Consider the following 25,932-nt stretch of genomic DNA (forward strand, 5'->3'; position numbering starts at 1 on the left):
CACACTGACTTCTACATAGATCCACCATTGCAAGTATAATCTTTTACTATGGTTTTAAATACATAAGTGCAACAGATAATGTATAAAAGCCCCCAATTGAGGAAAACATTAAATGCACATGAGCTGATGTAAAAGGGTAAAAATATGAAGCTAAATCTGTTTAACCAAACTTGATTTTAGTATAATAAAATCAGAATGCTCACATAGTGCTTATTACTTATATGGATCGAAAACAGAAATATAATACCATGGTTCTAACCCATCTTAGTTAGGGGTGCAAGTTAAGCAAGTTGGATTAGGTTTATGGTCAACCTAAGCCCAACCCTAAGAATTGGGCCAAGGCCCAAGTCCAAACAAAGCATGAGGTCAAGCCTGACATTTAAGATTTGCCAAATCAATTCCAAATTAAGACATTTGAGGTTTAATAAAACATCCAAGTAATCAATATTTTGAGGCCACATATGATACCTATATCTATATTAGAAAAAGAAAAAATAGGAGGTGAAGGTTCCTCTCACCACAAAGCTTACATGGTCTTCCTTCTTCTCTCATTTCTCACAGATGAGGTTATTATATTTTTTAAGTTAAACTAGTAATGATATCTATGTCTATATATGCTTTGCATGTGGTAATATTTTATGATGATGATAATAGTAAATAATATGTTTTCAAAAATTTTTACAATTTTTATATTTCTATGGTTATAAAAATTTTTCTTATTTGTCACACTTATTTTTGTTCAATATGATGAATATATTGAAAGATGATCATCCAATAATCATGTTATGCAAAAATTCCAGCCATTAAAGTAGTGAAAAATCAAATTTTTGTTGAAACCCTAATGCTGAAATTGCATAGGAGAAAATTTTGGGTTTTTTCTTCTTGGATCAAATGGGTTTTGGACCATGAAAGATCTGATCCTTTTGGAACAAGGTTTTGTGCATTACCTAATTTTGAAATCCACAAATATAGAATTTGATGTGGTGTTCACAACCAGGCCAAATCCTCTTCAAATCACTGCAACAAGTTGAAGATGGTGCTACTTTGATCTTGTAGTCTTGAATTCTTTCTCTAGAAGTTATAACAGTAAATGTCCGACATTTCTCACAATTTTGGCAACATTTTTAACCCAAAATAAATCTAAAAGAGTATTGAAAAGAGTGGATAAATGGACTGATCGAATAGAGTTCAAAACCTTAGTCAAAAGCTCTCACAAAGGCAATACAAAATTCAAAAAGTAATAAGAGAATAGGATGCATCCAACACCTTCATTTATCTATTTATAGATTTGGGAGGGATGCATGAGCCCTTTCCTAATCTAATTACAACTCCTAACTCATTTAGGATAAGATTAGATAGAGTCCAACCCTCTTAAATCCGCCATTAGATTGGAATCCATCTAACTAGTCTAATCATATTCTTATTAGACTTCTCTAATACATAGTTTGACTAGGGCTCTAATGTGAGATTTTTAATTATTCATTATCACTCTAATAGTTCTAAAAAAATTCTTATCCAATTGGAAAATTATAGTTTGTATGGGGTGGGACCCACAATTCAATGGGAGAGCCAATATGTTACATGCTTTATTCAAGTTTGTGGGATTGACTACTTAAATTTTCATTAGCCACATTGGATAATTTGACCCATACTAATATGAACTTACATAATCAGGCCCATAAAGTGTCTAAACACTTTAACTATTAGGGACCTTATCATCCTAATGGCCTAAGTCTAGTAGTTCAACCCATTATATGATAATCAACTCAATGCAACTCAATTAATCTCTTTATTGACAATATTTGACACCATATTAAGGGAATGACTTTTTCCCTCTTTGTCCTTATGATATGGTGTTCAACTTCCAAGACCACTTGGATCATTCATTGAGGATTCGAATAATCCTATTCTCAGAAATTTCTAGAGTTTAAAGAGGAAGTTGTACAAAGTATTCTTTATGTCTTGACATAATAGCAAATCCTATCACATTGATCATTAGTTGAAATACCATATTAAATTCTCCAACATACTCAGATATTTGATCCTAGAAGAATCTTGTTGGTATATAAAAAATAGACAAATCTAATACTCAATCCAATATCAATATCAAGTATAGGGATTAAGAACAACACCTAGTTGTTCTACCTATCATAAAGTTTAGGAACATGCTAGGTTTGGTCTAATTCAACGTTTCTTATAAAAACTCACCCCCTACACCTTAGGTTACAACCCAAGCAATTGAGTCATGCTACTTTACAAACTCGGGTAGTGTGAGAATGACAACCTTGTCAGGATAGACTTTCCCAAGTGTATTTACTTGTTGTGAAGATTTAAGCACATATTAAATTAATTATGTGGTCTCATACATAATTCTAATATGAATCAAGGATAATTTACATAACAACCCAAATGACACTTGAAATGAATGTTCCTTAATGATAAATTATGGACAATACATTAGTTGGAGTTAAGGGTATACATACTATCTAACATATACAATATTAGAGATGTGCCTAAGTGTTTTTACCATTTTTTTTGTATTTTATACTTTTGTGTGTCATCAATGTTAACACCAAATTTTTGCTTGATTCCTTCACTCCATCTCTTTATAAGTTCTTTCGAGACCCCAAAACTTGAAAACATAACTAGACCGACCTGAGACTTATCAAAACCTGAACATCCATTTAAACTACACAAATAAACTTAAAATTAACATGAACATTGATCCTTAGACTTAAGAAATTATAACTTAATTACATATTGAATTTCGTGACCAAACTCCAAAGATTCACCATTAATAACATCAACTTTCTTCCCAATGGTCTTGATCTACGCAATGTTCAAATCTTGACTCCACGAAGCCAAATCCGACACATCCATTGTCTTAAGGGTACTAAAATATAATCAACCCCTAAATTCCACCTTGAATCTATGACAATTAACCATAAAAATGCTAAGATTTCATTTCGATAGCCTTGGATGAATAAAACTAAACAATTAAGATCAACAAACTCTTTCTCGAATCCGAACCTTCCACCCGACTCCTCATCTTAATCCATGCTCACACACCAAAATTCAACTCAAAATTCCCTTGTTTAATCGTTTGACTAATAAAGATCCCAATTTGATGCTTATATTTAAGTTACACAAAAAATGATAATCGAAGAAACCATATCCATATCATTAACTCCAAAATCCTCAAAATAATGTAATAGTCCAATTTCAGTCTTAAATTCCTTCATTTCCTTCCAAAGTAAACCAAGATTATGTTTTAGAAAATCTCATTAATTAAAGCATATCAAGTAATTGATCTTTATTGTCTAAATCTCATTCGACTAATCAGACCTCACCATCATACTCAACGGTTCAAAAAACCTTAATACGTTAAAATTCATGACCTAATTCTTACATTTTACGGTTAAGCAAATAAGGCTCTTTTTAAGCCTTATCTTTGATTAATGAGCCATAAGCTAAAACCTTGATCTGAACAAAATCTTTCAATCCATATCTCTAATCAAAGATTTGTCTCTTTCATCAAATTTAGGACATTAAAAAAATGCCTTTACTCCAAATCTCATCCAAATATTTCTTCATTTGACCTATTATTAAATAAAGATTCTATTTTAGCAAATCTTATTAATTAAAGCTTATCAATCGTAGATCTCCATCACCCAAACCTCTTGTGACCAATCGGACCTCACCACCATATTCAAAGACCCAAATACACACAATACATCGAATTTCATAACCCAATTCCTCTACTTGACAGTTAAACAAGTAAGATTCCATTTTAAGCATTTTTATTAATCGATGAGCCATAAGCTAAAACCTTGATCCAAACCAAATCTTTCAATCTTCACATTTGATCGACGATCTATTTCTTCTATCAAATTTAGGACATTCAAAAATGCTTACTTACCAAATTTCATCCCAAAATTCCCTTATTTGACCAATTGTCAAGGAAAGATCTTGTTTTAGCAAATTTCATTGGTTATAGATTGTCAACTATAGATATCCATTATAAACTTATTTGACCAATTAAACCTCATCACCGTGTTTAGAAATCCAAAAAAACCCTAGTGCATCAAATTTCAGACCCTAATTCACCTGTTTGATTGTTAAATAAGAAAAATTCTATTTTAACGTTCCTTATTAAATCACCCCTTCATCTATCCCAACATAAGACCTTAAGAGGGTGGGGCTGTTGTCATCCCTTCACTTAAACACCACTGGCCCCTTAGATCATTTAGGATAAGCCAAAATGACTAAAAGAACCCAAACCTCCAAAGTAAGCCTTCTTGAACAAAGGAAATGACATAAGGGAAAGGGCCATTATGGCTATTTCAAATTTGTGCATTTTTTTCCACTAAGAGGTCAAATTCAAACTTGAATAGACAATTTCGAAAATAACTCCACTTGGCGCAAGAAACCCTAGAAAAATTCATGGAAATCTTGGATTGATTGATTGAACCTTGGAGATCCTCTAAAAAACCTATTAGATTGAATTTATTGAGTCTTCTTGGATGTTTAGGCTTTTCTAAAACCTTAGGACACATGGTGGACGAGTTTTAGACCTTTCCCATGGACAAAAATCAAGCTCTAAAAGCAGTTTTTTTAGAATCAAGAAACAAAAGAGAAAAACTTCATTCGAATCCCTAACCATTTACAAAAAGAACTTGAGAAAAATTCCAAATTTAGGGTTAGAACTTGCCAAAACTACCCTATTTCTTTTTGTATTCATGTTCTAACATTAAAAAAAGAATAAAAACCTCTTAACTATTCCTTCTTTTGCATTAGGGAACAGTTCTTAATCCTCCTATTGGTCCAACACATTAAAAAACACCATTTTCAATCTTTGGAATAGCTTTTATCAAAATCTACCAAGGTTAAATATAAGAGATAAGTATTTTAACTTATGCTATTAATCTTCTTTAGTTAATTCTTGGCTATATTTTTATCATGTATCTTGTTAGTTTAAGTTCAAGTTGTTTGAGATTCTAAGTTTTTGGAAATTTCTCTTCAAGCTTCTTGCAATTCTAGGATTAGAGGGAGAGAGGTGAAGGTTTTGGGGAACTTAGAACCTAATTCTCGACACCATCACCTTAAAAAACCAAAATTAAAAAAATGGTAGAAAGGATTTTTCACAATATTTTTGAGTTTTATCTTTTTTTTATAATGGAAACTTATCAAGTTATAAGCCTAGACAACTCAATGATGGGCCATCATTTATAGCTTAAAGGGAGGGGCTTCTAACACCTTCCTCTCCCAATCCAAATGAATTTAGAATCTCCTGATTAGGTGCCTCATTGGTGGAGAAGTGGAGCCACTATATTCCAATGTTTATAGAAGACACATTTCCTCTTAAATTAAATGGGAGGCGACTCCTTGTTATGAGCTAGCCACAAGCTAAAAGCTTACTTTCAACTTTTTTAATTATTATTATTTAATTATGACATCAAATGTTGATACACTTGATCCAAGAGCAAGGATTAGCTGAGTGCGATAATTATTCAGCAGGTTGTGGAACCAACACTAATCTTCCACGCTAGTTCTAAAATACATGGAACCCACACTTTTCATAGGGGGACCCATGAATTTATTATTGGTGTGGAACATTATTATTGGTTCCACAACTGGTTGAACAACCACCAAATTGGAAAATAACTCCTTTTGGGGTTAGTTTTAAATTTGTATTTTATTTCTATCATCAATAAAAACAATTATTATTTGCCACACTTATTTTCCTTTAATATAATTAATCAATATAGGATTAAGGGTCAATACCTTAAATATAAGACTTATTGAAAGGGAATTGAATGAGGAGACATATTATAGTTCAAATTACATTTTATGCCCTCATAATTAGAGAGGAACAATATTCATAAATATGGGTGTTATAATCAAAATTGGATCCAATGAATGTTAAGAGTTAATACATTAAGGCCCTATTTGCTTTTCGGTAAGTTACTCATGTTCATTTATTTTCTAGGTAAATAAGACAATAACTGTTTTACCCATAAAAATCCATTATTAGAAGGGGCATTTTTGTCTCATCCAAGTGTTGGCAACTTTCCCCTAGGTGAAAAAGTTATTTACCCACTTGGGAGATGGGTATCACTTACCCAACCTAGAAAATAAAATTTCCCTGGGCCCCACATAAAATTGAAAAAAGAACATGGGTTTCTTCGTCAATGGGAACCAAAATACCATTGACCAACTTTACCCTCTCTCAAAATCTAAAAAACAAACGCCCCCTAAATATAATACATAATGAAAGGGATTTGAATGAGGAGAAAAGTGATTGTTCAAATTACATTTTTGTCCTTATAACTAGAAAAGGACCAATTTCAAAAATTGGGATATTTTAGTCAAACAAAAGTTCCAACTCTCATTCACACTTTTAATAGTGGTATAGGTTATTAAAAATATAATGTCATAATTAAAAAGCTTCTTTTATTTTCTCTAATAAAATCTATCATTATCCTCTTTGATAAGATCATTCTTCCCTCTTTCTCTAATAGTTAATATTTGTAACATGTCCCCCTTCCACTAATTAAACCCCTTCTTTCCTCTTAACTCTCTCTTGACACTTTTTGGTTTTCTTAATAAAGTAGGGGTATAATTATCTGGGTTGGGTTGGGTTAAGGGCCAACCTAAGGCTAACCTTAGAGATGGACCCTAACCTGAATCCAAACCGATGTCAAAATCAAAACATGCCAATCTTTTGTTTTGGTAGAAAACATTTTTCAGTCCTAACCTAATCAAAGCATTGTATGGGTTTACTACTTTACTTGCTACTTAAAACGAAGAAAACACTAAAAAAAAAACCAAGGTGAACAATGAGTCCCACATCACATGTGAGTCGAGTCATCCATTAAAGTTTGAATATTTGTAATTTTTTTGACACCACAATATTTAACATGTTACAACTTTAGACAACCACATAATTTATGCTACCAAAAAGGTACAATAATTTAATGAAAAATCTAACGAGTTCAAGTTTGGGAGATGTTCCCAATGCACGGATGGATCTTGCTGTGGAGCATACTATATGGGAAGCCCATCCACTCTCAAGTCTAACCTCCACTAAGGTTTCTTATAAATGCTAAGGCATCACCTTAGGCTCAATTTGGAAAGAGTACAAATGCAAAAATGTACAACGTAAATACATACAAAATATAAGGTTTTGCACTCTACATATTTGCATTTGTACTCCTTCCAAACTCAGTCCTAGGAAAAACTTTGGGTGCTTGTAAAAAACAGCCTGGGCTGTTTTGGGAGACTGTTGTGAATGACATCTCATAATGAATGTGGGCAAAAAGGTATTTACACAATATTATTTTAGTTGAAAAGACAAATGAGGACCTGAATTAATTAAAATTTCAATGTGCAGAGGCTCCCAAAACAGGCCAAGCTGTTTTTTCAAAACAGCCAAAGTGAACTCTCACCTTACCTTTCTAAAAAGGATACTATCTTCCCTTGTTGATTGACATGGCAAGACAAAATTAAAACAACACTTCACTTCACCATTAATTGCTCTTAGCATATGACTAGTAAAATTCTACTAAAATCCTTATAGTACCCCTATTTAATTTGACTTTAAATCAAATGGACCAAAATGCCCATTGTGGCTTACTTTTAATTTATAATACATGCTCACTAAAAATTCTATCTTCTCAAGAGTGTCTTACACATGTATGTCGCTTATGTTTTTGTAGCTTAGATGATCAATCACCAAATATCCCTCCATAAAGTAATCATGTTAGCTATATATCAACCAATAATTATTTGACCACTGAATTTTTTTAAAAGTAGACATCAAACTTTAGATTGTGGCAACATGTGACTAGGCCTAAATTTTGCAGGTCAGAGGAGGAGTTTTAATATGGATAGCTTTGACTTCATAAAGCCATTGATTTGGCCATGTCAAAATTCAGATAACTTTACATTATTTATGGAAGTAGATTCAAACATCCAAAACCTTGTAAGGGCATCTTTGATATTTCTCCCTTTTTGTTAAAGAAGAATCATTTAATATTTGGAGCCTTACATGTTAGACCCACCTACTGATAGTTCATTTGGTAATCGCTTTCTTGGTAGCTAAGGACCTACTCAAAATGATGCAATATTCCAAATAAGTGGTGTATAGTATGACTTGTGTAAAGAATTAGGGCTGCAAACAGATTGAATCAAATCTAAGTAGATCCAAGTTTGACTCATTTATATTTGGATTCAAATTAGATCTTATCCATTGAATTTCTACTAGATTTGAATTGAATTTTATTGCAATAGGACATTGAAAATTATAAATAAATTAAACTAAAAAGATTAAAAAATATAAATCATTAATAAAATGAACTAAAAATGACTTTGATATATATTATATTTCATGAACAAGATGAATTGGCAATTACATTGTGAACCGAGGTAGGGATGGATTCATATTTGATCCAATTATAAACAAATGGAATTTTGATCACCCTAATGACATTGAATTTAAATTAGAACAATTAGATACCATTTGCCAGCTTAAACAAATTTGTGTGTCCTTAGCATTTTCTTTTTTTTTTTCTGTTTTTTTTTTTTTTTTTTGGGGGGGGGGGGGTGGAGGGGGAAGGGGGAGGGGATGGTTCTACTACTATATTAGAAAGTTCTTGAGATGGGATAACCTCAACTTCTCATTTCATGGGAGTTGAGGAGAGTAATTAGTGTTTAACATTGCTATATACAAGTTTGTATAAAAAATTGCTATGTACAAGTTCATCCTTGCCAATACAAGGTTGGAGACCAAAGTAGATCCCTACCCTTCTAGTGGATGAAAATGTGACAACCCAACCTTTCCATCAGTACTAAGTTTAGTAATGGCGACGGGTTTAGGGTGGGTCACCCACTCATCATCGGGGGATAGGGAAACCCAAAATTTTCTCGCTCCAAGGCAACCACCTAAAAATAATTAATTTGAGGATATTTTAGAAATATGATTATAAGAATTTAGGGGTATTTTAGGAATTGGGTTATGATTATTTGGGGGTAATTTAAAAATGGAATTATGAGTCCTAGGATTTTAAGAATTTTAGAAAAAATTATATTAAACCTAGGGATATTGTACTAATTTACCATCAGGTTTGAGAAAATTATATACAAATCCCATCCCTAGTTTGGGGCAAAAATATTTTTTTGTCCTCACCCCAACCCCGAAAACCCACCCCATTTGGGGGGGGCCCTGGTTTTATGAGGAACATTGCCATCCCTAACTTTGCTCTATCCAATTAGGACAACATGATAATTTTTTTGGTAAATTGCTGAAATCTCCCTTGAAGTTTGGTAATTGCTATTACCTCCACTGAACTTTATGATACAGTTGCAAGTAGACCCCCTTTGTTAGAATCCTCTAAAAAGATTTACCTTTGAGTGATTGATATGAAGGGAAAATTTGAAAAATGAATCAACTTAAAAAAAGAGGGGTTTGGGGCAATAATTCATATGTAGAGAAAACTTGGAAAATTAACATTTTGGTCAAAGTAACTATATGGTTATTTTGGGCATTTAATCCCCTTTTTAGAGGATTCTAATAGAAGGGGTCTACTTGCAAATATGACATAAAGTTCAAGGATGTGATTGCAATTACCAAACTTAAGGGGAAGTTTCAGCAACAACCAGAAACTTTAGAAAAGGTTTTAGCCATTTACCCTTTTTTTATAAGTTTTTTGGTATTTGGTGACAGGCACAACACTAATACCCACCCCCAAAAATTGGTGGTTGTGGGAATCCAATCTGCATCTTTACTTAATCGAACCAACTAACATAAGCCACCCCTCAATTGGTTTGAGAATTGGGATTTCATTTTTCTTTTTTCTTTTGTTTTTTTGGAAATATGAGGAGCTACACAAGGAAGGAGGGGGAGGGGGGTAGCTCTTCCCCATGAATCACACTTACAAATAAATAAAAGATCACTAGGAAGAGCAGAAAGGTCAAGAGGAGAGAGAGAGAGAGGGGAAAAGAGAAAGCTTGATTCACCATCCAGTCAGTAGCTTGGTTTGCTTCCCTGGAAGAATGAATGTAGGAGACACCACACTCTAACAAATCAGCTAGCTTCGAAGAAACGATGGTCTTCAGCTTCCAAGGAGTTTGGGTCTTCTTTTTGAGGCCACAGATAATGAGCAATGAATCACCTTCAATGCAAACTGTGAAGATTCTAAAATTGAGAACAAAATTATGAACTTCCCATGCGACCCAAAGCTTCAGCAACATTAATTAGAAAAGAGGAGAATTCGTATTTCATCCTCACAAAATCTTGTTTATATACCTTACGACCCTTACATGCATGCGAGCATTGAAAATATCTTTGAATAAAAAATGCAGGTAGGGAGATGTTCCGAATGTAGGGTTGGAAGGGGTGTGAGGACCGTGCGAGGATAGACGAAATCCAAATTCCGGATCTGGTGCTGATTCTGGCGCAAGAGCTAAGCAACCAATCACGACTGAACACGGTAATATTCCGTACTACTTACACATGATCAGTTATTAAGGTCACTTCGCAGCAGATCCCTGTTCAATTAGGATACCAACTCCTCTATCTCCTGACGTATCAAAAACGTCCTCTATCTTACTGATTTCCCGGTTTTTATTTTGGAAAACCAGGATGTCCGTTATATATAATATATTTACCTTTCAAAAGGATTACATTGAATTATCTCGCAATTTATTTCTTCAAAAAATCACTCAATCGTTACCTAAGAAAAGTAAATTCTAGCAGGCTCCAGCCACTCACACTTCCTCTCCATATCTCTACTCTCTAGTCTCTACTCTAGGGCATACAAGTTATATGCGGTTGCAAAAAGCAAAATAGCAAATACTTGTTTTCTTCTTCTCTCTTTCACCAATCGCCATGGCGACACCGGAAATAGAACTCGCAACGACGAGGAAGAAAACGGAGATTGAGGAGGAGATAGATGAAGAGGAACTTTCTCCGATTGAAGAAGTGCGACTGACGGTAGCGAACACCGACGATCCATCGCTGCCCGTATGGACTTTCCGAATGTGGTTTATGGGATTGCTATCATGTGGACTGCTGTCGTTCCTCAACCAGTTTTTCGCCTACCGGACGGAGCCCATCATCATAACCCAGATCACAGTTCAGATCGCTACGCTCCCCATCGGCCGCTTCATGGCCTCCGTTCTCCCACGGACGAAGTTCCGTCTGCCGGGTTTTGGGTCCAGGGAATTCTCCTTGAATCCTGGACCTTTTAACATGAAGGAGCACGTACTCATCTCTATATTTGCCAATGCCGGCAGCGCTTTCGGTGGCGGATCGGCATACGCGGTAGGCATTGTCAACATCATTAAGGCCTTTTATCGCCGGAATATCTCCTTCTTTGCTGGTTGGATACTTGTCATCACTACCCAGGTTCCCTCTCTCTCTCTTTCTCTCTCTCTCTCTCTCTCTCTGTATATGTGACGCTGAGGCAATAAACTAGGTCCAGGGTGGGCCGTGCTAATGACGCTGAGGCATTAGCACGTTGTTGGGGCTGCGGCCTGCCGGCTGCAACGAGTAACTGCGTCCAGGTTGGGCCGTGCTAAGGCCAACCCCTTTATCCATACCCATTTAGGGATTTTTGGACTGCAATCCCCCAAAATTTATTGAGTTGTGCTTGTTTGGGCTCAAACTCAGCCCGAAGAACATGGTCGTAACCCAGCCCATTAATTACCCAGTTAGAAGTACAATAAAATTTGGATTTTTAACTGTATTATTAAATTTATTTAATGCACTCCATTGATTCTTCTCAAGTATTTTATTAGATCCTTTTGGACCTTTTTGCATTTTATAACATAATCTCTGCCCCAGTTACCTAAAACTTCTTCCTTTCCTAAAATTTTTCTTAAACAATATCTCTTCACCATTATGTCACATTTCCCAATGACATCATCATTCATTTAACTTTCTATCAAACATATGATATCAATATCTTTCAAATTAAACAAAATAACTCAATTAACCAAATACATTTAAGACATTTTCCATTACCTCTCCTCTTTATCACAGCATTAACTCTACCTCCTCCATTAAATCATGTCAAGAATTATCTCTCCTCTCAATTATTCTATTAAATTGCCTAAATCCATTTGAATATACTTACATTTAATTTAGTTATAATATAATTATTTTTAAAGCAAAGTTATAATTATTAATAAAAATGAAATTCCATCTAATTATACTTTATAATATAATTAATTAAATTAAATTATATTAATATAGTTATACTTTACTGTATTATGTCATCTCTACCATCTCACGTCCTAATAAAGTAATAATAGAACTTAGTACAATAAGTAAATCGAATAAAAAATTAAAATACATTTACCTAAAAATAATGGATAAAAATTAAGTTATTAATAACAACAATAAGTAATTCATAACTTAAAATTTGAAATCCATTCAAATTCAATTAATAGATATTTAAATTTAACTAACAATAATCCATTCCAATTACTAATATTAACATAAAATTTGAAACTAACTTATAAAAGTAAAAACTATTAAAAGTGCAATATATTTAAATTCAAATTGAAAATAAAAAACTAAAACATAGTAAAAATAATTTAAAAAAATAAAAAAATAAATATTAATAGTTATTGTTGATGAAAATAAATTTTTGTGAACATATTGAAAATAAAATTAATAAAAAGTAATAAAACCAATAAAACTAATAAAAGTAATTTTTAACTAATGGAATTTTTGAAATTAATAAAGCTACACTTTTATAATTAATAATAAGAGTAAAAATTAATAAAATTTTCTTATATTAATAAAATAATGAAAAATTAATATCCATTCAAAATTCATTTGAATTTAAAATAAAATTAATAAAAAATTATATAGTAATAATTTATTCCATATTACTAAATTGTAGTTGTCCATGTCAGCATCCCCTCTCTATTCTTCACAAGTATTTTTCTATTTTTATAATTTCTTTGGCATTTATTAACAGAATCTTTACCATCTTGTGCTCCATTTACCTAAAACTTCTCCCTCTCCTAAGATTTCTATCTAACATTTACCGGTAACTTCATCCTAAAATATCTCCCTCTCTTAAAATTCTCTTAAACTATCTCACATTTCCAATTGTATTATCTAACGTTTTTTTTTTTTTTTTTTCTAAATATCTAGGAATGCAACTTGGGTGGGGGCCTAACCTGCACCTGAGGTGGTCCAACCTAAGATTTTGCATGGATTGGATTTGAGTATTTGGGTTTTGGAATATGAATGCGCTAGACCTAAACTCAAGTTGGGTTTGGGTTGAAGCCTCAAGTAGCTCAACCATAACCCGAGCCTGACTTGACCTCACCCAAGCTTGCCCAACATTTTATGATGATATACACTTTTACATATTTGTGTAGTGTGTTATGTATTTATAACGTATATATGTATTATATGTATAATATATATTTTTACTATCATATACACTATAAAGTATAAACTATATTTATTTATAATATGTATATGATTAGTTTAAACTCATACCCATGTACAAACATATACAAATACACATGTTATGTATTTTATTTATGTAAAAAAGATTTTTTGCTTATATATCTACATGTATACATGTATGACTTATGTATATATACCTTTATTAATGACATTTGTGCATATTTTCAATTTATTCTACTGGAAATTGGGCTTCAAAGCCCAACAAAAGATGAATTATATTAAAAAAAAATCTTCAAACCTGACCAAGCTGTCTAAGCCCAGCCTCAGCCCAAGCCCAATCGGAGATGTGCTGGGTTGAGCTCGGGTTGGTAAACTTGGGCTTGACCATAGGTTGGGCTAGGCTCAAGTTCGAGGTTTGAGACATAGGTTTGTGCCTAGGTTGACCCTAGACTTGACCATACCCACCTGGCCACCCATATTGGATCCACACCCCTCTCTTTCCCATATTCCAAATACATGCATTTAATTTTCTATCAAACATATTAAAATATTAATATTTAGAGTTTAAACTATGATACTGGAAAAAAACTTCTAACCAAAAAAATGGTATTAGAAAAGTGGAAACGAATTAGGTGGTATTCCTCAAAATTTATGTAGGGGTTGGTTAAAGCTCTTATGGTTTCAAATTGACACATTTTTGACATCATAATTGATTAACATTATGTTTTCAAAATTGATTAACATTGGTTAAAGCTCTTATGGGGTTGGTTAAAGCTCTTATTAACGGTAATCAATTATGTTGTAGTAGCAATAATTAATTCATTAAAAGTAATTAACAGTAATTAATTATTGTTAATGTTAATCAACATAATTGATTACTGTTAATTACTTTTAATTAAAAATATATCATTTTTTAAAAGTAATGTATTTATTAAATAGTGTAAATTAAATACTGTTAATTACATATTTTCATATTTTCAGAAACATAGTTACATAGTTTTTGGTTGTTTTTTTTTGAAAATACTGTTATTTAATAAATACAGTGTTTTTAAATAAATATTGTAATTAACAAAATACTGTATTTATTAAAGTTACTGTTAATTAATTTAATATTATAATTAATACTGTTAATTAAGAAATACTGTATTTTTAAAATAATGTTAATTATTAAAAATTAGAAAAATACTGTAATTATGAAAAGTGTTGTAATTAAAATAATACTGTAATTATTAACGTCAACCGATAAATAATATTTATTGCCTTCAAAAAACCAATAAATAATACTATAATTACAGTATATATTAATGTTTGGACGTTAATTATCTCACAACGAATCCACGTAATCAACATTAAATTTTTTTTCACGTTTACAGTATTTATTAACGTTTGGACGTTAATTATCTCACAACCAATCCACGTAATCAACATTTGACGTTAATTATTGTTAATGCTAATCAACATTAATTATTGTAATTAACCGTGTATTGGACGGTTGGTGCGAACCGTCCTAAAACGGTTCGGGTTTGGACGTACCCGATATTCTATCGAAAACGGGTGGCGAAGAACCCGTTTTTGTTGTCTTCTTCGCCCGACCTTTGAAAACTTGTTCTGCGACGACCCGGTTAACTTTTTTTTTTTCATTTTTTGTTGCTATTTTTTTTCTCTACTTTTTAATGAGTCGATTTTATTTTTGATACTCAGCATCAGAAAAACACTTAATAATTCACCCAATAATGCAAAAAAATCACCTAATCAAATCTGTTTTTCGCAAAAAAAGAAACAAATACGTACTAGTCTAAGCAAGCAAATTGGAGAATTGCTGAGATTCTTCTTCCAAGCTAAATCATGTCTGCTCGAATGAATTCGAATCTGATACTTGAATAAAGAGAGACTGAAAAAAAGAAAAGAGAAAACATGAGTCCAACGGTTTTTATAGAAAAGCTTGAAAGTCCAAAGTTCCTAGGCTTACTATAACATAAGATTTAATGGCAGACGTGGGCAGACGTGGGCGGGAGGGGCTTTGGAAGTCCAAACGTTCCCAGGCTTCCTAAAGATTGGTTGTGAGATAATTACATGGATTAAAAAATTAAGAAAAATAAAAAAAACTGAAAAATATAATAGGAGGTTTCCGGCAAGGAGAGTTGAGAATGTTATAGGGCTACTTCTACTTTTATTTCTATTTATTCACTCTCACCAACATGGATTGCAATTAGATTGGCTAGATATGGTTCAAAAAATAATTCTTGAGTTGGATTTAGATTGATTCAAATTTGATGAATTAATTTTTTGGTTAAGTACCTCGTCATTTGGTTTGTTTCCAAGTGGCCGATGATTTAGAGGCCGAAGTGGAGAACTTTTGTTGGATGAGGACATGGATGCCGAGCTGACCAGACCGAGCTGGGCAGGATAGGTGCCAAACTGACTGGGCTGAGCTGGGCAGGTTAGCTGCCGAACTGACTAGGCCGAGCTGGGCAGGTCCGGCCCAGTCAGTTCGGCACCTAACCTGCCTAGCTCGGCCCAGTCAGTTCGGCACCTAACCTGCCCAGCTCGGCTCAGTCAGCTCGGCACCTAATCTGCCCCCAGTTCGGTTCAGTCAGCTCGGCACCTAATCTGCCCCCAGCTCGGCCTGGTCAGCTCGACATTCAGATCCTCATCCAACAAAAATTTTTCACTTCAACCTTTAAATCATCGACCACTTGAAAGCAGACCAAATGACGAAATACTTAACCAAAAAAATTAATTCATCAAAATTAATTGAAAATGTTATAGGGCTACTTCTACTTTTATTTCTATTAATAAAGTCATGTATCACACTGGTGCCCGACTAGTTACTATATAAAGAAATAAACCCGTTATCAAGGCTGCAAGGAGATTGGACATGCCTAAATATGATGTATCAAGATTCCAATTAAAATAGAATCTTATTCACCCATTTTGTCAAGATGTAGCTTCCATGATCGCAGCAGATATGGACTCCATTTGACAAAATGATTTTAATTCAGTATGAAAAGGTTAAATGATCTTTTAGTTTTGCAAATTAGTTGGGTGGTGTGGAACTGTGAAAGTTATTTCATTCGAAAGCGTTTGTATCTCTGGCTGAAGTATATATATGCCTATGGATCAGGTGCTAGGCTATGGTTGGGCTGGAATCCTGAGGAAGTACGTGGTGGAACCTGCACATATGTGGTGGCCTAGTACGCTTGTTCAAGTCTCTTTGTTCCGGTGAGTACAGAAGGCTCCTATAATTTAATTAATCTCTTGGTTCCAGAGTTTATAATTTTCTCTAATATTTACCAACTAATAAATTTTTAAGGAAAATTTACTATATATAATTAGACATTAGAAAATGTCTGTGCAATATGATCTTATTATTGGCTTAGTAATACTGAATGATTATGTGTTAATGAAATTTGTAGAAAAAGGCAATTTTGCTTTCCGTTCTTCGTATGAAAAGGAAATTCAACGTGCAGCCTGTCTCCCATAAGGCCACAATTACTTTGCCTTCCCCATTCAACAATTAAGGGGGTGTTGGCCAAGGTGAATGTTTTTGTTTTCTTAAACCAAAGCAACAGCTATTACCGAAAAAAAAAAAAAAAAAACAAAACAATTACCACATCAGAAAAAATAATTACTTTGCCTTAAGGGATATTTGTTAATATGGCAGTTTTTTTTTTTTTTTTTTTTTATTTTAGAAAACTAAACCATTCACATGAACGAATACTTCCTAAAAGAAGAAGAAGTTTTTTTTTTTTTTGAAATTCTATTGCTCTTGGTCCTTGTTTATTGTTTCAACCTAGCGACATGCTATGTTTTTTTCTTTCTTCTTACATCTCTATCTCTATTTTGAGTTTGAGATTAATGTTTTTATATAGAGAAACAAATAGGGATGCAAATGGATCGGATCGGATTTAAATTAGGATATTATTCGGATCCGATCTGACACTGCTAATGTCAAATCTGGTTTGATTTGAAGATCCGATCGGATCTGATATGAGTATGATTCTATCTGAATTTGAATAATGTCGGATCTTCGGACCTGATTTGATCTGACTTGTTTTCTTTAAAAATTAATAAATTATTAAAAGAAAAAAATAAAATATACCAATTTAAATAAAGAAAAACAAAAAATGCAGGTATTTTTTTATTTATTTTCAACATATATATACATGTTTTTTGTAAAAAAATAAATAATATAACAAATTTATAAAAATACAATATAAATAATATATTTATAAATAAATAACATATATATGTATATTATATATATTTATATTTATAACACAATGGATCGGATAGGGGATCCAGAAGTTCCAACTAGGGTTGATCCGAATTCGACCAGATAGGATTGAATCAAACAGATTGTTTGTTTTTTAATAATGAATAAGGACTCTCATTGCATGAAACAAACTTTATTTTTTTTTAAAATATTATCTTAGTACATGTATGTGTAACAGTGTAAGGCTATTACCAATGATGGCCCTGGCTATCTAAGATTAAACGTAGACCAAACTGGCCTGAGAGAAAAGGCGAGATTATTCTAGTTTTTTTTTTTTTTTTTAATCCTGGGCAACAAGTACCAGAAAACCATTGTCCTCAGTCTGCACACTACTAGCTTCCATTATTATAATGATGTTTTGTTCTCTAAATTTTATCTTCAATAATTATAATTATGTAGTAGTAGTGGTGGTAGTGGCTGAATCATAGTTTGAACTCTGCAGGGCACTTCATGAAAAAGATGATCAACGTATGTCAAGAGGAAAGTTCTTCTTGATTGCACTCATTTGCAGTTTCTGCTGGTATACTGTTCCAGGCTACCTCTTCCCTACTCTGTCAAGCATCTCGTGGATTTGTTGGGCATTCTCCAAGTCAGTCACAGCCCACCAGCTCGGCTCAGGCATGGATGGGCTGGGGATCGGAGCATTGACACTAGACTGGTCTGTTGTATCTTCCTTTCTGTTCAGCCCCCTCATGAGCCCTTTCTTTGCTATAGCCAACGTCTTTGTTGGTTATGTCGTAGTCATGTACATTGTGATCCCTATATCATACTGGGGAGTAGACCTGTACAATGCCAAAACATTTCCCATCTTCTCCTCTCACTTGTTCACATCCCATGGTCAAACCTATAATGTTTCAGCCATCGTGAATGATAAGTTTGAGATAGATATTGCAAATTATGAGGAACAAGGGCGGATCCATCTGAGCATGTTTTTTGCCCTGACGTATGGCTTTGGCTTTGCCACCATTGCGGCCACCCTGACGCATGTTGCCTTGTTTTATGGAAGGTGATGTATCATCAACTTCTACTCATTTTTTCAGTACATATATTAATTCTCCTAAATTCTTTTCCATGTACTGGAATTAATGTACAGAGAAATCTATGAACGATATCGTGCTTCATACATGGGCAAGGAGGACATTCACACAAGATTGATGAAGAAGTACAGTGACATACCTGGATGGTGGTTCTACCTAATGCTTGTAGTGACTCTCATAGTCTCTCTTTTGCTTTGCATCTTCCTGAAAAATCAGGTCCAGATGCCCTGGTGGGGACTCCTCTTTGCCTCTGTCCTCGCCTTCATTTTTACTCTTCCCATCAGCACCATTACTGCTACAACAAATCAGGTAATAGAGTTGAGCTTTTCTTTAAGTATCATATATTCAGTTAACAACATTATTCTGGACTAATGAAATTAGAAGTTGATTATACTAGAAGAGATTATAATTAAAGTACAGTGACAAAAACAGTTACCTATTCTTTTATAATCTTTTGTCATTTTAATTTTTTAAGTTGTTTTTTGATTCAATTTCAACACTTTCTTTCTAGCTAGATTTATACCCAACAGCCTAATTAAGACAAAAGCTGGGGGAGGGCGGAAGTGAAAGGGAGAAAGTTTTGTGAACACTTCAGAGTAATATTGTAAACTGAATATGATATAAAAAGGCCATTACCCAATGCTGGTCACTGCTTGGAATTTTATCATGTCTTAACTAAAATTGCGGGCTATAACTTGTCATAAGTTCACAAGGGTTGCTTGTACAAGCTAGATTTGGCCCCTGTTTGGCTTGTCTTTTATGCAGATCTTTTGTGCTTTTTAAAGACCAAAGCCAAAAAAATCGGTGTTTTTCCATTTGGTTTCCAGTAGTTCGGTAGCTCAAAAGATCCCCTCTGAAAAAGCCCAATTTTAGGAAGCTTCAAATGTAGGTTGGGGCCTTTTGCTCGATCTGGCTTTTAGCTAATTGACTTTAGAAAAATACATGAAGATAAAATCACAAAACAAAATTCTTTCACCACTTTAACCCAAACTAGATATCTATAGCTATGAATATGTGCTATTTTGCATTTTAAATATATCAAGCAAATTATTCTTTTTCTCTTTCTTCTTGGTGGTCAGGAATGATTTAATATCTGTCTGCTTTTTAAGCAAACCATGTTTTAAATTTGTTTACAGACACCAGGTCTAAACATCATCACAGAGTACATCATGGGTATCATATTACCAGGAAAACCTATAGCTAATGTGTGCTTCAAAACCTATGGGTATATCAGCATGGCTCAGGCTGTTTCTTTTCTCAGTGATTTCAAGCTAGGCCATTATATGAAGATTCCACCAAAGTCAATGTTCTTAGTTCAGGTATGTTTATTCTTTTTTTAGTATTCTAAACTTCATTATTCCTTGTTATAAAGGTAAATATATAATACTATTATGCCTTCGTTGGTTTCACATGAAAGAGAAGAAATTGAATATCTTCTCAGAAGACAAGGAAGCTTAACTTTTTATTTTCACTAAAGTGTCATGGGGCTAGTGGATAAGGCTTCATGCGGTGCTCGATTGGGTTGTGCAAACCTACAAACAAGGAAATAAGCAACAAGAGCAACAACAATGACACACAAATTAGTCAAAATGTACTTTGCATTGGGTTAAAGATGACAAGTACAAATACACAGTTTAATGTGGAAGAGATCTCTTGCTTAACTTTTACACGTTTTAGTTCCACTAAACTATCTACCTCCCTTCAAAGAGTAGCTTAAGCTTTTGGGGGAGTAACAGAAGATTACATCAACATCTTGAAAAATTATACTACTATTTACAAAAATGTTATTGACAATACCCCCATACAAAAAGAGTCTAATAACCCACCCAAAACGCATACATTGACACACTGATCGCCCTTCGGCAAGCTTCCCTTGTAACAAAAGGGTGGCGAAGAAGTAAAATTCTTGGTCTTATTTTTGCTTCAGGCTAAGTCTGGTTAAAATTCTATCCCAAAGAATCACTATTTGAAGAACAAGTTCGAGCCAAAAATAGTGTGAAGCTAAATTTTATCGCTGCAATGAATCAACTCTCAGAATGAGTTTTGAGCCCAAAAAAGAATTAATTATCCTGCAATTTCCGAACACCCAAAATTAAAAATGATTCTTAGAATCACAAAATTCATCAAAATTAGTTCTTTGAAAACATGCCAAAACACAAGCCAGACTTTGCTTATAGACTTTCTTCCTAAGTCATTTTATGGGTTGAACTCTTCTTCCCACCAACCACCATGATGGCAATGATAATGGCGGCAACAAGAATAACGATTATGTGATTGTTCCAATCTTCTGAAAACAAGAATAACGACAGCCTGATGACACGATCGATGACGCATCGTTTCCATCTTAATTGTGCTCTGGTTGTTTACTACATTTTACTTTCTTTTGATTCATTTTACTTATCATGTTCTTATTGTTTTTTCTGTTGGAATTTACATATTTGGGCCACCAAACCAGTTCATCGGAACCATCATGGCTGGAACGATCAACATTGCTGTGGCAATGTGGTTGCTGAATTCTATTCCAAACATATGTGATGATCAGATACTCCCCCCGGACAGTCCTTGGACTTGCCCAAGTGATCGTGTCTTCTTCGATGCATCTGTCATCTGGGGTCTTGTGGGACCCAAACGAATCTTTGGAACTCTTGGGAACTACACAGCACTGAACTGGTTCTTCCTTGGCGGTGCCTTGGGGCCACTTCTGGTCTGGCTTTTACACAAGACGTTTCCCAAGCAAACTTGGATTCCACAAATTAACCTCCCCGTCCTCTTAGGAGCAACAGCTATGATGCCTCCAGCAACAACAGTGAATTACACTTCTTGGGTTTTGGTTGGCACGATTTTCAATTTCTTCATCTTCCGGTACCGAAAGAACTGGTGGCAGAGGTATAACTATGTGCTTTCGGCAGCTCTGGATGCTGGGGTTGCTTTCATGGGGGTGTTGCTCTACTTCTCACTCAACATGGAAGGTAAAGGCTTGGACTGGTGGGGTGCAGGTGGCGAGCATTGTGATTTAGCTTCTTGTCCTACGGCTAAGGGTATAGTGGTTGATGGGTGTCCCGTCTTTTAATTGAGTTTTACAACATTTTAATGTTCATATGTATTGGGTTTCTTGACCTCAAATTACTTAACTTTTTTATTTCTGGATGAGATGTTTGATCATTAGTTGCCTCAATAAGAAGATAAATGTTGCATTGAATAGATTCAGGCCCGTAAGTTGGTCACTCAGTAACTTATATCGCACAAGAATACTAGAACCAAATTTATTCAGACAAGTTTTACTTTAGAAAACACTTAATAAACTCACTTAGGGTAAGTGAAAACGAACAGAGACTCAATATTTTAAAAACCAAACTGAGCATATAAATAGTGGATAGTGATGAACATTTCTGAACCACAAGAGATGGAAACAGGAAAAAGAAGAAAATAAACATGATCATATCTATACTATCAAGAACACAAGCAGCAATCAAAAGAAAACAACAGGGAGACAGTCAAGTCTGATCTACTCAAGTATTGAGCCACTCCGCTCATCATCTATATGATCATTACAGTAGCAATAACAAATTTTAAAGAAGCACACTTGTGATAAATTGTATGTTTCATTTCTCTATATAAATTACAAGTCAGATAGTTGATATTAACTGACAGTACATGTAGAGTACATGTAGAGGTGTCAATTGGATTGGATTTGGATATTAATTGACAGTACATGTAGAGGTGTCAATTGGATTGGATTTGGTTCAACCTGATCCAGTCCAATGTGAGTCCACTTACAAATGGACTGGACCCAATCCAGCCCAAATCCAATACAAACCAAATTCAATCCAATCCATTAAAATGTAAATAGATTGGATTGGATCCAATCCAAACTGAATGAAATATCAAAAATTATATAAAAGCACTTTTGGCACTGAAAAAACACTTTTATAAAAGTAGTTTGATAAAAATATTTTCATAAAAGTGTTTTTACAAAAGCACTTTATTAAAAGTACTTTTTAAAAGTAATTTTACAAAAGCACTTTTAGAAAAATACTTCCAGACTTTTATAAAAGTATTCGTAAAAGTGCTTTTGTAAAAGTACTTCCATAAAAGTGCTTTCATAAAAGTGCTTTTGTAAAAATGTTTTTTTCAAAGTACTTTTATAAAAGTACTTTCGTAGAAGTGTTTTCATAAAAGTGCTTTCACAAAAGTACTTACATAAAATTTTTTTGTAAAAGTGATTTCATAAAAGTGCTTTCGTGTAAGAGTGCTTTCATAAAAGTACTTTTGTAAAAGTGCTTTCGTAAAAGTACTTTTGTATAAGTGCTTTTGTAAAATGATTTCATAAAGTACTTTTATAAAAATGCTTTCATAAAAGTATTCTTATAAAGTGTTTTCGTAAAGATACTTTTCATAAAATTACTTTTATAAAAATGCTTTCGTAAAAGTATTTTCATAAAAGTGATTTTATATTGGCTTCAGTTTTGATTGATTTCAAATTGGACAAGGGTTTGGCCTCATGATCAGATTATTGGAAATTTGGTTTAGGTCCAATTCAAACCAATAAGAATATGGACCAATTTGTTTTGGATTGACCCAATCCAATAATTATAATGGACCATCCAAATCTGATTTGATAAGGTTTAGATCGGATTGGATCCAAATCAAAACCGATCAATTGACACCCCTAAGTACATGGACCAACATCTCCAACTTCCAAGCCCACCCTCACCTGATAATCTGAGTCTGGGCGTTCATCAACTCCATGAAATACCATCTTATGAAACCATGGTGTTCAAAATGCAAATAGCTCTTATGAATCCTCATCATCTTCATCCCAGCAACCCTCATCGAAGACTACTAGAATGTACTTCAACACCTACACTCTGTACAAGAACTAGAATGAACACCTAAAACATTACCAACAGCGCCACCCAATCCTTTGTCTACGATCGCAGATCCAGCTGGTGACGTAGACCCTCACAAAAAACTTGAATCTCCATGATAAAATCATGAACCTCTTCACTTCATGGTTTACGGCCACGGTCCTTGCTTATGTCGTAGACCCAAGACTAGCCAATACAAAAGACAATGGTAGGCTGTCTTCATCTTCGACAATAAATATTTTAGTATCAACCTCCCTGGAATCAGAAATAACTAGCACAAGGAAATTCACCACATCTAGTTTAGAACTCATTGGTCTCTCAGGAATAGAAGGTAGAGTAGTGGAGTCATCATCTGCACGAACAAAATAGTCCGACGAATTATGAGAATAAGGAACATAACCTTTGGGAGCCCTAGGTTCAAAATCCCTATAACCTTTCGGATACCCTGAAGATCTTTACCTAGACCTTTCCCACGCTGATACCCAAGGGACCTCATAAGCCGAACTGGCCTAGTTTGAAACAAGTCTTTCTCTTGAGCTATGACAGCTTCTTCCCTTAAATCCTCGGTGGTGTAACATTTCAACCAAGAGAGAAAAGCCTACATACCTTTAACTACTTTTAACTACTTTGTCGATGCCTAAAGAATCTGTTGCTGCCTAGGATGGGCTGAGTGCAACACTGTAATTTTGCTTTCGAGCCAAAGGCTGGTTGAGGAGTCTGAAGTCTGCTGTGGTTGAGGACTGGTAGGTCGGACCTGCGGAGAGAGAGAATGTCAGAGGCCCCGGGTACTAACCTGAGGCGGGGATTCTGACAATCAAATTAGTACGGGTGCAACACCAGGTGGGCGAGGCCTGAGGCGAGAACACTCAGATGAGGCCACAAAGGAAACTAGAGAGTTCTTAGTAGTCTTGAGTCTAGATTCTAGATGTTTACTTTGGGAGGGTTGTCCCTTATTTATACTTGAAGCCACTTGGAGGTAGGTGGGCTTGGATGGCCAGGATGTGGTTCAGCCCTGAGAAGCGCGGTCATCTGAGGCCGCCGCGTGTGGCCGCATCATTGGCTCCAGGTAGCGCGTCGACCTCTATTCTACATGTGGCCTCATTGGGCCGCCCAGAAGCCGCCGCCTGCCGTGTGCGCGCGTGCTATTGGTTCCCTACATCATTTGCTCCCACTCTCAAGGCCGTGGAGGAGGTCTAAGCTGAGGACCTTAACTTTGGCCGAAGAGAGTGCATTGTCCTTGGAGGCGCCTATGGGCCTGTCTGATGAGGGCCTCGGCCTCGGCTGATGAGGATGCACTCAGCGCCGCTTGCGGTGGTGTCGACTTGGTCTTCGTTACTGGCCATTGAGGGATGCTATGGAGGCTTCTACTGTCCGGAGGCCTCGGTGTCCATGAGTTCGGGTCCGTGTCGGATACGGGAGTAAGGGGCGCTTGCCCTTGTCTTGTTTTTGACTGGTGCTGAGGTGAGTCTGCTTGAGGTGTCGGCCTCGACTAGGGTCACCAAGGGCAGCACTTGGTGACAAGAGGTTGTGACTTATCCACGTGCAAAACGAATCTCGCTGTTGATGAGCCGTAACCCATGTGGAGGACGAATTTCAATGGTGGGCACAGACTGTGCGTGCCACGGGTTCTCGCGTTGGTGGGTTAGAGTCATGCCTAAGACGGGCTCCGGGTCGGGGCCGTGCACGGGACGGGTCGTAGCACCGTGTCCATAGGCAAGATGGGCGCTAGGCTTGCCAGGTTTTGCATCCTTCGGTTCAGTGTCGCTGGGCGAACCAGTAGGCGTGGTTAGCAGACTGGTCGCCTTGCCCAATGTCATTTCGTCTTCCTGAGGTGAGCAACACGTGTCGGTTACCTAATTAGGCTGTGGAGGCGGTCATTTTGTAGCCGTTGGATTGGAGGCGATTTGGGCCGTTCGTTCTCCTTTAAATAGGAGCCTTAGTCGCGTTTGCTTTCACCATTTACTTCCTGGTGTGTTTGCTTTCGGAGACCTTGACTTTTCTTCCTATTTCCTTAGAGTTTTCCCAACTTTGTCTCCTTAGGTAAGGAACCCATTTGCATCTATGTCTTACTCCGACTACAACCTAGAGTGCTATGAAATCGTAGTGAAAGAATGGTAGGATCCATCGTATGGACGCCAAAAAGGTTGCGGAATGGGTGGGTGAATTTCAAAAATTTCCTACCTTTCTTCCAACTGGGAATCGTATTCCTTGATTTTAGAATCAAGATTCAAGGATCCTACTCGAACCAAACCAGACCAGATCTGAACCAAGAACAAAGGGAAGGGTTATACCTGATACGGAGAATGAAGATCTCCCAAC

At 35.1% G+C, this 25,932-nt stretch overlaps 1 protein-coding gene across 1 annotated transcript; it reads left to right on the forward strand.

The window, feature by feature from the left end:
• The first annotated feature begins 10,182 nt into the window (after nt 1-10,182).
• LOC104588454 (oligopeptide transporter 4-like) lies at nt 10,183-21,939 on the forward strand. The gene is made up of 6 exons (XM_010246393.3): nt 10,183-11,407; nt 16,557-16,654; nt 18,151-18,714; nt 18,802-19,054; nt 19,882-20,064; nt 21,201-21,939. Exons 1-6 carry the CDS (start codon nt 10,889-10,891, stop codon nt 21,813-21,815), a joined length of 2,232 nt encoding a protein of 743 aa, XP_010244695.1. The 5' UTR covers nt 10,183-10,888; the 3' UTR covers nt 21,816-21,939.
• Nucleotides 21,940-25,932: the final 3,993 nt, after the last annotated feature.

This window comes from Nelumbo nucifera, chromosome 1, assembly GCF_055504915.1.
Source record: "Nelumbo nucifera cultivar China Antique chromosome 1, China Antique-T2T, whole genome shotgun sequence".
In the NCBI taxonomy this organism is placed as follows: domain Eukaryota; kingdom Viridiplantae; phylum Streptophyta; class Magnoliopsida; order Proteales; family Nelumbonaceae; genus Nelumbo; species Nelumbo nucifera.